Raw genomic sequence first — 14459 nt, forward strand, 5'->3', positions numbered from 1 at the left:
TCCCCGAAAACACACCTCTCCTCAACATCACTTCAAACTTAAGAGGGTTAATGGCAGTGGTGTAAAGTACTTAAGTAAAAATACTTTTAAGTACTACTTAAGTAGTTTTTTTGGGGTGTCTGTACTTTACTTTACTATTTATATTTTTGACAACTTACTTTTACTCCACTACATTCCTAAAGATAATAATGTACTTTTTACCCCATACATTTTCCCTGACACCTAAAAGTACTCCTTACATTTAGAATGCTCAAGCAGGACAGAATTATGGCACCTATCAATATAACGCTTTGTCATCCCTACTGCCTCTGATCTGGCGGACTCACCAAACACAAATACTGTGTTTGTAAATTATGTCTGAGTGTTGGAGTGTGCCCCTTTCTGTCCATAATTAAAAAGAATACGAAAATAGTGCCATCTGGTTTGCTTAATATAAGGAATTTGATGTATAGAATTTACTTTTACTTTGTACTTTTACTCAAGTATGACAATTGAGTTCTTTTTCTACCACTGTACTTACAGTGAGGGAAAAAAGTATTTGATCCCCTGCTGATTTTGTATGTTTGCCCACTGACAAAGACATGATCAGTCTATAATGTTAATGGTAGGTTTATGTGAACAGTGAGAGACAGAATAACAACAACAAAATCCAGAAAAACGCATGTCAAAAATGTTAAACATTTATTTGCATTTTAATGAGGGAAATAAGTATTTGACCCCTCTGCAAAACATGACTTAGTACTTGGTGGCAAAACCATTGTTGGCAATCACAGAGGTCAGACGTTTCTTGTAGTTGGCCACCAGGTTTGCACACATCTCAGGAGGGATTTTGCCCCACTACTCTTTGCAGATCTTCTCCAAGTCATTAAGGTTTCGAGGCTGACGTTTGGCAACTCGACCCTTCAGCTCACTCCACAGATTTTCTATGGGATTATGGTCTGGAGACTGGCTAGGCCTCTCCAGGACCTTAATGTGCTTCTTCTTGAGCCACTCCTTTGTTGCTTTGGCCGTGTGTTTTGGGTCATTGTCATGCTGGAATACCCACCCACGACCCATTTTCAATGCCCTGGCTGAGGGAAGGAGGTTCTCACCCAAGATTTGACGGTACATTGTCCCGTTGATGCGGTGAAGTTGTCCTGTCCCCTTAGCAGAAAAACACCCCCAAAGCATAATGTTTCCATCTCCATGTTTGACGGTGGGGATGGTGTTCTTGGGGTCATAGGCAGCATTCCTCCTCCTCCAAACACGGCGAGTTGAGTTGATGCCAAAGAGCTCGATTTTGGTCTCATCTGACCACAACATTTTCACCCAGTTCTCCTCTGAATCATTCAGATGTTCATTGGCAAACTTCAGACGGCCCTGTATATGTGCTTTCTTGAGCAGGGGGACCTTGCGGGCGCTACAGGATTTCAGTCCTTCACGACGTAGTGTGTTACCAATTGTTTTCTTGGTGACTATGGTCCCAGCTGCCTTGAGATCATTGACAAGATCCTCCCGTGTAGTTCTGGGCTGATTCCTCACCGTTCTCATGATCATTGCAACTCCACAAGGTGAGATCTTGCATGGAGCCCCAGGCCGAGGGAGATTGACAGTTCTTTTGTGTTTCTTCCATTTGCGAATAATCGCACCAACTGTTGTCACCTTCTCACCAAGCTGCTTGGCGATGGTCTTGTAGCCCATTCCAGCCTTGTGTAGGTCTACAATCTTGTCCCTGACATCCTTGGAGAACTCTTTGGTCTTGGCCATGGTGGAGAGTTTGGAATCGGATTGATTGATTGCTTCTGTGGACAGGTGTCTTTTATACAGGTAACAAACTGAGATTAGGAGCACTCCCTTTAAGAGTGTGCTCCTAATCTCAGCTCGTTACCTGTATAAAAGACACCTGGGAGCCAGAAATCTTTCTGATTGAGAGGGGGTCAAATACTTATTTCCCTCATTAAAATGCAAATCAATTTATAAAATTTTTGACATGCGTTTTTTTGTTGTTGTTCAAATAAACCTACCATTAAAATTATAGACTGATCATTTCTTTGTCAGTGGGCAAACGTACAAAATCAGCAGGGGATCAAATACTTTTTTCCCTCACTGTAAGTACATTTAACACCAGATACTTTTAGACTTTTACTCAAGTAGTATTTTACTGGGTAACTGTCACTTCTACTTGAGTCATTTTCTGTTAAGGTATCTTTACTAATACTGAAGTATGACAATTGAGTACTTTTTCCACCACTGGGTAGTGGACTGTTGTAGGGGACTGTCTATTGGTGCCTTGGCAGTATTCGATTAGACTAATCAGCATCTTGCCTGATACAGGTATACTTGCTTAAATATATGAGAAGTTATTTCAGATGTAGAAGTTATTGTAAAGAAATTGAAGTAAAAATGTGTTGAGAGACATTGTACAAGGTGGACTGAAGCACCTTGAATTAAGTTAAAGAGAAGTATACGAGTCCTTTCAACACTACTTCTAACAGAGCTCTATCAGATGTGGGGCAAATGAATCAAGTCACTAGCTAACTACGTTTCGATTAGGATAATGGCATGGTTGAGTGGGGTGATGTCACCCGGTGTAAGTGGTTCATTAAGCCACTGATTAGGCCCCCTGTTGCATTCATAATCTCTGTTAGATGAAAAGTTTGGCTGATGATGATCAGAGACATTAGGCCTCACCATAGAGCGCAGAATGCCCCACCTACATGTTTCATCTGAGCCCCTCTCAATTTTGAGAAAAGTCCCTCATTACTAGTGTGTGAGTGTGTGCTACTATAAAGGCCCATGCAGGATAACCTTTGTGAGTTGAAAGACTCCCTGGTCCTGCCCTTTTCAGAGAGGTGATTAAGTCATTCCAGGTCTATCCGTTTAATTAGCCAAACTCACCAGAATAGGAAGAATGCTCTGCCTTTAGAAATATGAAAATATAATTATTGCAATTTTTAATGTGTGGCATAAAACTTTGCATACGGTAAGCCTCCACAGCAGTTGCTGAGGAAGAACCCATTCTGAGAGGACATCTTGCCTCAGGTGACTAGAAGTGCCTCCATCCGCCTCCAGTCTCTGACAGAGGAAGGCCTGGTGCCCAGCAGAGCACAGCCAGTCAGACCTGGCTGGGTTACAGTAAATGGGTCTCAACAGGACCTCTGTTTATGTGACTCTGGTTACTTGAGCCTCATCAGCCCCATGCTTCCCCACACAGATCAGGCAAACGAGCCCATTACAGGCAGCCCAGCATAGAATGGCCCCTCCTGTGGTCAAGCCCAGATGGATGTGATGCCCCTTAGCAAAGAGCTGGGAGCGTTCCATAGAGAGGAGAGAGAGAGCTCCTTCACTGGATCATCTATCTGTCTACTCTGATTACAGTTCAGCTGCATCATAACTGCTACCCAGTTTGAAACCGACAATCATAAACACAACACATTCCATTTCTGTCAAAACTGTTCATCCTCTTCTGGTCACTGTCTTCAATTGAGACCGCACAAGATTGGGGTATCAAAAACAATCTGATCATATAACAAGCCCATCAAATAGACCCACAGGCTATGCAGTGGGGGTGGGAGGGGGACAGACAGTGGGAAAGTGGTGGTTATGCCATCCATTCCTATTGAGCTGATAGTACCGTGGGCTGAGCTGTGTAGGGTAAGTAAGTTCTGGCAGAGGGACTGCTGACACGGCAGCAAAGAAACAGTGGATTCAAACAGTGGATTCACGATCCTTTGAAAAAATTAAATAACAATTTGAATTATGTGGTTAGGAATAAGAGCCAATATACGTATGTGTGCCTGTGCAATGCTCTCCCACTCCCTCATTAAAGCTCTCCTACTCACTAGATTAAAAGCTCTGCCAGGAGACTTCAAACCCCTGCACAATATTTAAATATGAACGAATTTAACAACTCATTGATTGTGAGAGAATGAGGGAAAATTGCAATAGCTATCTGTCCCAAAAGACAGGCACTCATCCTGCTTGCACACACACACACTCACTATCTCTCTCTCTCTCTCTCTCTCTGACACACCTATTCAACTGCTGTTTATGCAAATTAAAACTCTTTTTATATTTCATGCATCCTGAACACCCATCCTGTTCCCACAAAGAAACGTAGGAGGACTCTGGTGCTGACGCCTAATGATTGCTATTTGGAGGAGTAAGTGCTCTCCCTAGTGGCTCTGAGAGGAACATGAAGAGGGAAACGAGAAGAGACACCCAACAACAGCTGATAAGATAAGACCATTTCTGCTATAAATATATTTATTATTTAGTCTCACAATGTATAGATCTCCTAAGGCTTTATAAATAGGACAATGCCACAAATTTTTATTTGTAAAATCAATAACTAATAACTAAATGTGATTACTGTAGCCTACTGATTTAAAACACATTCAACAAATTCAATTCCGTGCTAAAAGTTCAAATTAAAGTGCAAAAGAAGAAAAACGCCCATCTATATGACATTTATTAGCTTGACATTTGCTTAAAACTATATCAGTGTGGAGTAAACATATTGTAGTATCAACCACAATGGGAATTGGACTGTTGATTCTGTATAGATGAGGTTTACCCTCCTTTAGGAGGTCTTGTCCCTCTGGGCCAGCTCAGGGCAGTAGCCCTTCAGGTAGAAGACCCAGGAGATGCTCTGGCCGTGGCCCTCAGAGCGCGGGCTGGAGATGGTCAGCTTACCACTGCAGGGCCCTCGGGAGCCAGGGGGTGGCCCCTCGAACATCACCAGAATCTTATGGGTCTTCTTGGGCTGGATGGTCTCCACACCCTTCACAGTGAAGGCTGGGCTGTCCACCTGGAAGGAGAAGGCTGTGGTCTGAACAAACACATTCTTAAAAGGGATGGACACGCTGGATCCGGCGCGTATGGTGAAGGGGCCCTGGGCTTTGGGAGGAGTGCAGCACCCAAAGAGAGGGAACATGTATTCTCCACCAAACCCTGAGGAGAGGGTGAGCATGCCACGGATCTCCCCCAACTGACAAGGCTCAAAGTAGACCTCCAGGCTGATGTCGGTGCCCGCCTGGTAGCCAGCTTCAGCGTTGATGTTCTTCTCCACAATGAAGTCAGGACTGTCTGTCTGAGAGAGACACAGAGGAACTCACACCTCATATCATATCATCAGAATTTTATGATCATGCATTCCCCGAGATAATGTATTAAATCTATAATGGAAATGCTATAGCTTGTATTGTCCAATGTCTACAAGATATTCTATAAAAAGTACAATTTGTAGAGAAAGGCAGTAAGACAACAGGTTTCCAGGTAACAGTGGTCATCAAGCATGAGCTGTGTGCCTGGCTGTGTGGGTAAATGATTGCAGGTGGATCCAGTACCTTGCAGGCATACTCTGCCTTGACGCGGGAGTAGTTGGTAAACTTGGCAGAGACGGAGTGTCCGCTGCCCAGCGGAGCACGGAAGTAGAGTGGTTTCTCATGTGACGCTGGCAGGGCTTTCAGCAACAGCTCATAGTGGAAGTAGCCCAACTCTCCATTATGAAGAATGAGACGAGCGGTGGACTCGCCCGCACGCAGGGGCTGGTACTCGAATGAAAGAGTGGCCTGCGATTGAAATAAAAAATATAAAAAAATGGAACAATCATGCATTGGTTTGATACAGTGTATATGCCAAGGAAAAGCAATCATAGTCAACATAATAGATTAAGTCCGGTGCATGTAGACCCACCTTGGAGAGTGCAGGCGTAGAGAGCTGTGGAGGCACACTGACGTCTGGGCTGCGGCACTCAGCGCTGAAGTACAGGCTAATGGGGAGGGGGTTCTCCACCCTGACAGAGGCAGAGGCTGTCTGGCGCACCGGAGTCACCATTTTTATGGTGCTGATGACACCCGGCGCTGTGGCCTTGAAGTTCAGGTAGTAGAACAGGTACTCCCCTGTAGATTCATTACGGAATGTCACCTGGAGGGCAGGGAGGAGAGGAGGACATGACACATATGGTTAAATACAAAGTCAACTTGGAAAACAGCTGCCTTTGGCATTCTTCATCTATGCGTAGGTAGCAGGGTGGAGTAATGATCTGGGTATTGCAATCTAAACGTACCTGAAGATAGATAGTATTCTCCTGTTTGCATTTATAATGTAAATCTCCACTCACCTTGGCGTTGTACTGGCCCTCCTTGTAGGTGAAGAAGGAGACCTTGTAGTCCCTCTTGGCCAGAGCTGGTACATCCAGATAGTCCAGACCCTTCAGGGACACAGTGCTGTCTGGCCTCTCTGGCTTGATGATCTCCACTACAGCACGGAACCTGCATACAGAACAGCTTAACACTGGCAGCTAACAAAGTTGTGGCAACGTATTAGGAGTGTAGTGTGACAGAGGTAGAATCAGTAAGCAGCTGATAGACATCCTGCTAAAGTAGTAGTGTGGTACCTCTGAGGTTTGGAGAGCCAGTTGTGGACAGGCACCATCTCAGTGTACTGGGTCTTGGAGGGCATCTCGTGGGTGATGGTGGCCACAGCCTTGGGGGCCTCAGCAGTGCCATGCAGAGTGTAAAGCATGCCTGTCCCATCTGGAAAGGAGAAGAACACAGAGCCCTGGAAGAGGGAGAGGAGGATAGTAGGGTCAAGCAACAGAGACAAATCACAGCATGCATCTATAGTACATAATGCTATAATATACTCTATCGTATAAACATATTATTTGACAAAAACCAAAATATGTTAATTGTCGGCAACAATAAGAATTTGTCATCATATTCAAGGCTCTTCACACTACAAACATGCTCAGTCTGAGCCAAGAAAGCGCTGCAGTGAAAGTGTCTCACCAGGTGCTTCTTGCCATCGGCGGTCGTGACCATGGGTTTGTATGTGATCTCATAGGCCTTGTTCTGCTGGTAGGGCTCGATGATGAAGGAGGGAGGGCCACTCCAGTGCTCCCCCTCGATCAAAGGTTTCAGAGTCCAGCGCTGGTTAGTGCGGTTGGACAGGGTCAGTGACTGAATGTGCTGACAGCGCACCCGACACACAAAATGCAACACCTGTGAAGAATGAGAGGGGTAGAGAAAGGGGAACAAGAGATAGGGAACAATCATTAATAAACGCACTTCTCATTTTTTAATGCAGATTTTGGGTCTATATTGTGCACATGCGTTGTATTAAAGAGATTTCCAAGCAGCTAAGCCTTACCTCTTTGGCGACCGGGGGTATGATACAGGAGCCTGCCAGCGTGAGTTTGATGGGCTTGGCTCCTTCTATAGAGCAGGGCAGGTCATCATATCTCAGCTCCTGGCTCAGCTCCACAGGGGAAAAGGTCACCTCAAACGGCACCTCCATGCCGGGGCAGATGTAGCCCTCTACAGGGGTGATGGAGAAGTCTCTGCCAAACCTCTTTATTTCCCACTGGAACCTGACACAGTCACAAGGATGCATACATCAATACAACGGATGCTAGATAATGGCTATTAATACCTACAGTATTAGTATGTAGCAGTAGCATAGCATACTTTACAATTTTATGACCATCAATAATAGGAGAGCATACAGTATCTAGCAAAGTATTCAACTTTATCATGAGTACTGGTATGTGTGTCAGATTAACGAAAATGTAATTGGTTATTTTTCAGTTTTTAAACAACTAATTGACTGACATCGTTTCAATGATTTGAATTCCATTTCTTTCGTGGGGTTTCTGAGCTCAATGCGCAGTTTCTCTAGAGAAATCAGATCAAGCCCGAACTGTGCGATGTAGTATGGGGTTGTAGTTTCAAACATGCTAATATTCTACATAGTGCAGAAAATGTGGTAATTAACTACATAATCCATTACGTGCCTACTTGTCCGGTCTGTGTGGGCCCGGAGATGAAGAGAAGAGAGAAGAACGTGCGATCGAGAGGGATAGAGGGTCCTCTGTAGCTCAGCTGGTAGAGCACAGCGCTTGTAACGCCAAGGTAGTGGGTTCGATCCCCGGGACCACCCATACACAAAGAAATGTGTGCACGCATGACTGTAAGTCGCTTTGGATAAAAGCGTCTGCTAAATGGCATATTATTATTAGTTAGCAGTTACTTCGCAAGGTACACTACATGACCAAAAGTATGTGGACACCTTCTCGTTGAACATCTCATTCCAGCATCATGGGCCTTAATATGGAGTTGGTCCCCCCTTTGCTGCTATAACAGCCTCCACTCTTCTGGCTTTCCACTAGATGCTGGGACTTGCTTCCATTCAGCCACAAGAGCATTAGGGCCTTCCCCAAACTGTTGCCACAAAGATGGAAGCACAGAATCGTTTAGAATGTCATTGTATGCTGTAGTGTTAAGATTTCCCTTCACTGGAACTAAGGGGCCTAGCCCGAACCATGAAAAACAGCCCCAGACCATTATTCCTCCTCCACCAAACTTTACAGTTGGCATTATGCATTAGGGCAGGTAGCGTTCTCCTGGCATCCGCCAAACCCAGATTCCTCCGTCGGACTGCCAGATGTTGAAGTGTGATTCATCACTCCAGAGAATGCGTTTCCACTGCTCCAGAGTCCAATGGCAGCGAGCTTTATACCATTCCAGTCGACGCTTGGTATTGCGCATGGAGATCTTAGGCTTGTGTGCGGCTGCTCGGCCATGAAAACCCATTTCATGAAGCTCCCGAAGAACAGTTATTGTGCTGACGTTGTTTCCAGAGGCAGTTTGGAACTCGGTAGTGAGTGTTGCAACCGAGGACAGACGATTTTTACACGCTACAAGCTTCAGCACTCGGCGGTCCCGTTCTGTGAGCTTGTGTGGCCTACCACTTCGCGGTTGTGCTGTTGTTGCTCCTAGATGTTTCCAATTCACAATAACAGCACTTACAGTTGACCGGGGCAGCTCTAGCAGGGCAGAAATTTGACGAACTGACTTGTTGGAAAGGTGGCATCCTATGACGGTGCCACGTTGAAAGTCACTGAGCTCTTCGGTAAGGCCATTCTACTGCCAATGTTTGTCTATTGCATGGCTGTGTGCTCGATTTTCTATACCTGTCAGCAACGGGTGTGGCTGAAATAGCCAAATCCACTAATTTGAAGGGGTGTCCACATACTTTTCTATATATAGTGTATCTCTACCAGCAGCATTGCAGTTCTTGACTCAAACTGGTGTGCCTGGCACCTACTACCATACCCCATTCAAACACACTTAAATATTTTGTCTTGCCCATTCACCCTCTGAATGGCACACATACGCAATCCATGTCTCAATTGTCTCAAGGCTTAAAAATCCTTCTTTAACCTGTCTCCTCCCCTTCATTTACACTGATTGAAGTGGATTTAACAAGTGACATCAATAAGGGATCATATCTTTCACCTGGATTCACCTGGTCAGTCTATGTCATGGAAAGAGCAGGTGTTCTTAATATTTTGTACACTAAGTGTAAGTATGCCTTATTTACTTAAGAAGAACTGCTAAAATAGTGATTTTGTCAGACAGCATAGGCAGCAGCTCTACAGATGAGATGACTTGGAATGAAATAATAAAGTCATCAAATGAAACAAATGTAATATACACAACAACTGAAATATTTTATTAAAGTAAGGTGAATAAATGATGGTTAATAAGTGATAAACAGTAATGGGCAGTCACTACCATCATGGGACAATTTTTTTTATCCTGTGTTGTTACAGCATTCAACCCACATAATGCATAGTGCAAAACTAAAAAACAAAACCGTGATTGTTTTTTAAGAATCGAACCGAAACCGAATAGACCTTAAAAAGCACTAATGACTCAGCACCTACCTGGCTCCGATGTCTCCAGTGTTCTGCATGATGATGCGTCTTGTGACCTTGCAGCGCTGAGCAACAGCTCCAAAGGGCAGGTAGTCCTGGTCCAACTTGACCTCCACTCCCAGACAGCAGCCCTTCAGTACCAGCAGGGGGCGGACCGTGCCCAGACACTCAAACTGCAGCTCTGACGTGAAGGGAGCCATGCGCTGCCTGGGAGAGAACAGCACCTCAACCAGACAGCGGCCCCCAAACGGCTTCAGGGTCACCTCACCTGGCGGGTTCACTGACAGCACCTACGGTACAGGAGAGGAACATGTCTCATCACACTCACTCACACAGGTAGAACTCATCTAGAATGACAACCCCATGAAAGGGAACACTATTTCTGGCTCAACTATGTTCTCTTTATATTCTGAGCAAAACATCTGTTCATCTAGCAACTGCACTACTTGTGTGTCAGTGAGAGGGAATAGTGTCAGTGGTGTGGAGGTGGTTGTGAGGCGTACCCTGGAGTCCAGCAGAGTGTGTACAGTAGAGCTGAGTAGCAGGGAGAAGGTTAGAGAGGAGTGGCTATTGTTCACCAGGGGAATCACCCTCCTGATCTTCTGACCAATCTGCAGAGCCCCCAGATTCACCACCTTGTGTCTGGGGTCCTCAAAGTCAACCTGTTAGGAGGAGGTTCACAGGGGAGGTATGCATAAAGACACACAAGCATGAACACACACACACGCAAGCTCCCCACACGCACATTGTTACACACACAAGCCACATCTCACCTTCATCTCAATGCCTTGACCTAGGATCTCGACCACCTGCTTGGCACAGTCATTGATCTCGAAGACCACTCTCTCATGGTAGCGCATGGCCTCCCGTGGGTAGAAGGTGATGGGCACCTCCATGGACCCACCAGGGGGCAGCACCTCTGGCTGGAAGCCCACCTCCAGGAATGGGGTGTTGGAGAACTGACAATCTAGACTGGAGAGGACAATAACCTGCTATGGCAGCTCCCTCATTGAGAAACACTGATATATAAAGTCTGCCATTGCCTGCCAGTGCAGTGAGGCCCTCTGTCTTTTTCATTACATTTCATTTGGTAGTTTGAGAGGAAATTAAATGGTCTGACAGCGAGCCTGACAATGGATATATGCTGTTTTGTTTAGGTTTTGAAGTTGTCGCTCAAACACAGGCAAAGTGCCAGGCAACCTGTCAGCTGTTACCTGATCCCTCTCTCTCCCTTGTTGCTTATGATCAGTGTATGTGTGGCTGGCACCATCCCCGCACAGTAGATAAAGCTCATTCCAAAGTTGTGTTTCAAGAAGGAGAAATCCAGGCCAGGGGCAACTGCTGAACCCAGGATGGAGCAGCTGAACACAGGCCCATTCTTAATCTGAAGAGGAGAGAGATGGAATCATTCATAGAATGGAATCATACACACAGTAGACATGAGGAAAAGGGAGAGCAATTATGCTAAGATGAGATGCTCACCTTGATGTTGAGGCCCACGTCTTTGAGCACACACTTCTGCAGGGGGAAGAACGTGACAGTACAGCGGCTCTGTCTGCCCACCTCCACACTCCCCTTGTCTGTCTCCACCTTTAGGTGGCGCTGCATCTCCGCCGGGCCCCATAACTCATACTGAACATCCAGATTGAACTTCCCCAGGTTGGACACTAAGAAGGAACACAATGTCGTATCACTGAGCTCCACCTGAACAAGGACAAAAAGCAAAAGGAAGAAAAAAAATGTCATTCTAAAACTTCAAATAGGGCAAAGGGGAGAAAAATTACCTATGAATTTGCATGATCTTTGTATTTTCACACATCAAAGGCTTAAGGGGAGTTCAGTGTATAATGAGCCTTTCTGTCTGTCTTAAGCTTTGAAGCCAACATTTCTCACCTGTTTGAAGTCCACCTGATGATGAGAGTTGCCTGGAGACAGCTCGGTGACGCCTCCCTCTGTGCTCTCACACTGCACACAGGCATTCATGCTGTAGCCCTCTGCCTTGACGTTCATATTGAGGGGCTGGACCTTCCCCTTCACCTGGACCAGCAGGTTAAAGGTCACCACTCCATCTTGTGTCGGGGTGAAAGACACAACCACAGGGAACCTGCAGGACACCAGGAGAGAGAGGATGTTTTGTGTCAAGGGTATCACTCTGACAATACATTAACTGTAACAACAGACAATCCCTCTTAGGCTGATACACCATTCTATTAAATTAGATTCAGGTGTATCACCGATGAAGTTGAGGTACACACCTGTCTTTAGGTGGCACCACCCCCTCCATGGGCTCCAGCTGCAGGCTGTCTAGGAAGGCCTCTGAGTAACGGGACGTTTCCTCAATGAAGAACTGAAAGGGCTGATTCTCTCCATTCAGCAGATACACTGTTTGGTGAGCCTTGCGTCCTACAGAGACATTCACAGAGAGACATGTTGTCACAACAAATGTTCACAGGTTATATATATATAAGACACTGATGTTGTGTTTAGGATAATGTTATTAAGAATGATCTCATATGATAATGATTTGAGTGCAGTGGGTATTTTCTACCTTAGTTGCTGTATTGCACTTACCCACTAGCAGGTTTCCCAGGCTAAGATGGGCATGGTCCATGTAGACAACAGGCTCACTAGCTGTTCCAACCAGCAGGAAGGGCACAGACAGGTTCTGATCTGGGATCAGGAAGGTCCAGAATGACTCCACTGTATCTGGCTCCTGGGCCTGGAACTCAAAGGATACCTGCAGCGGGAAGAATTAGAGATTTTACAGCTGACATTTTCTCACAGCAAAATAGTAAAACAGCAGAGAACAGGGTTCGCTGGAGCTGCACTAAAAGCAGTAAGAGTAGCTGACATTTTATCAGTGTTCAAGCACCTCAAAGTGAAGCACAATATACATAAGCCATACCTCTACTTTCTTCCCAGGCTGAATGGAGTTATTGGGTGTGAGACATTGGAAAGGGGAGGCACCTGCATCTTCACATCTCCAGATAAAGGAGTAAAGCTTGTTGGTGGGGTTTACAATGCTGAACTGCCTGTACAGGGGAAAAGATACAATGAAATATACCATTCAAAAGTAGTGAACATGTTTATGGTATGAGTGATCAACCCACCTAGGGATGGAGGAGCCAATGCCCACAGATCTGAACTCTATGACCCTGGTGTTGGGGTCCAGGGGGGCCCTGGGCAGTGCCCCATGAGGACCACGTAGTTCTGGGTTACGTCTGTTTCCACTGATGTAGTCTGAGTCCTCCAGGTGGAAGTGGCAGTAGGGCAGTAAACTGCGACCACACACCACCATGGTGGGGCTCTGCTCGTCTTTCAGGTTGGGGATGCTGTCATAAAACAGACACATAAATAAAGTATTTGAGATGATGGAAGTGTGAAAGCACAGACACATCAAAAATTAACTCTGCCTTGATTTGTAAGTGTGTGTCTGTGTTCGTGATCCTGACCTGCAGACCAGCCTGGCCTCACACTCTGCTACCTCCAAGGGGGAGAACTTGATCCTGAAGGTCTGGGTGGCTCCAGGGCTGATGATGCCCACACTGGGCTCCACGGAGAAGGGTGGCAGGTCTGGGTCACCCAGCATCAGGCATGACACGCTCTCTAAAGAGCTGGCAGGTCTGACCCCTAATCTACTGCTCTGACAGGAGCGAGGGCTAACGTCTGGAAATATAGAGCACAGATCATGTGAGTTATAAGGTCTGCTGATATACAGTACATACAGTATATTGATAGCATATTTTTACATTTTCCCTCAAAACCAGAAGGCAGTGTCTGAAAGTTACCTCCATGATCAAAGTGGACACCTTTTCCATATTTGTCCATCAGGACCTGCCATGAGTACTCCAGCTTCACACTGCCTTTGTTTACCATCTGGAGTCTGCACACCATGGGACATGAGGAAGATTAGAGGAACAGATTTACATATGATAGGCACAGAAACCCAAACAGACAGTAACTTACGGGAACACTCTGGTCTGATAGAGCAGTGTGTCCTTGAAGCGGATGGTCTCTGCGTTGCAGGTGAACTTGGCATAATCACACACAGCACTGATGCGCAGCTCCGTCTCCCTGAATGACTTCTCTACTACACAGTGGACTGGCTCTGGGTCTGTCTCAATCACCTGGGGACAGACAGGACACACTCAATTTAAATTGAATTGCCTCTCTTTCCTTCATGGGTCATTATACACATAAATACAGTGCAAGTAAAGCTTCTGCATGAATTAAATGTGTTTCCATTTTATATATACATTTAAAAAATCATGAAAGATTCTGCTTTATCCTAGCTGCTTTATGACTGGGCGGTCAGTCACAGATCTGTGTGTGACTTCACCTTCTTCTTTGAAGGCTGTTGACTCCCCACTTGTTTTCCAGAGTCGACCCACTTGACGGTCCTGAGGCGGTCATCCCAGTCTGGCACCTGGTCCACAGGCTGCTGGAACACCACCCTGCACAGCTTACACTTCATAGGCTGGGCGGTCAGCACCAGAGGCTGCTCTGAGCAGAAGGTCACGGTCACCTCCTTGGCACAGCCTGCATGGAGGTGGCCCACCTGGGGGGAGAAGCAGACCTGGGGGCCGTCGGCCGGCCACTCAAACCTCAGCACGTTACTGCTGCTCAGGTTGGTCATGGTGAAGGTCTCCTGGTAGGGCCTGGACACATGACAGTCTCCAAAGAACAGCAGGTCCCCCTTACCTGGAGACAAAATACAAGGGAGGGACACACATTAAACTAAGGTCCTGAAGTAGTG

At 46.0% G+C, this 14459-nt stretch overlaps 1 protein-coding gene across 1 annotated transcript in view; it reads right to left on the reverse strand.

Annotated features, from left to right (window-relative positions):
• Positions 1–4238: 4238 nt before the first annotated feature.
• LOC123491989 (hydrocephalus-inducing protein homolog) overlaps positions 4239–14459 on the reverse strand; it is a 138502-nt gene continuing 128281 nt past the window's right edge. Inside the window, 21 exon segments of the mRNA XM_045223596.1 lie at positions 4239–5071; positions 5328–5552; positions 5677–5907; positions 6104–6254; positions 6380–6543; positions 6774–6986; positions 7135–7354; positions 9713–9993; positions 10207–10365; positions 10477–10675; positions 10918–11087; positions 11186–11407; positions 11597–11807; positions 11959–12106; positions 12275–12440; positions 12609–12735; positions 12814–13035; positions 13156–13369; positions 13492–13586; positions 13670–13830; positions 14043–14404. Of these exon segments, the coding sequence (XP_045079531.1) occupies positions 4562–5071; positions 5328–5552; positions 5677–5907; positions 6104–6254; positions 6380–6543; positions 6774–6986; positions 7135–7354; positions 9713–9993; positions 10207–10365; positions 10477–10675; positions 10918–11087; positions 11186–11407; positions 11597–11807; positions 11959–12106; positions 12275–12440; positions 12609–12735; positions 12814–13035; positions 13156–13369; positions 13492–13586; positions 13670–13830; positions 14043–14404 (4451 nt within the window). The 3' untranslated portion in view covers positions 4239–4561.

The sequence above is a fragment of the Coregonus clupeaformis genome, chromosome 11, assembly GCF_020615455.1.
Source record: "Coregonus clupeaformis isolate EN_2021a chromosome 11, ASM2061545v1, whole genome shotgun sequence".
NCBI classification, from domain to species: Eukaryota; Metazoa; Chordata; class Actinopteri; order Salmoniformes; family Salmonidae; genus Coregonus; species Coregonus clupeaformis.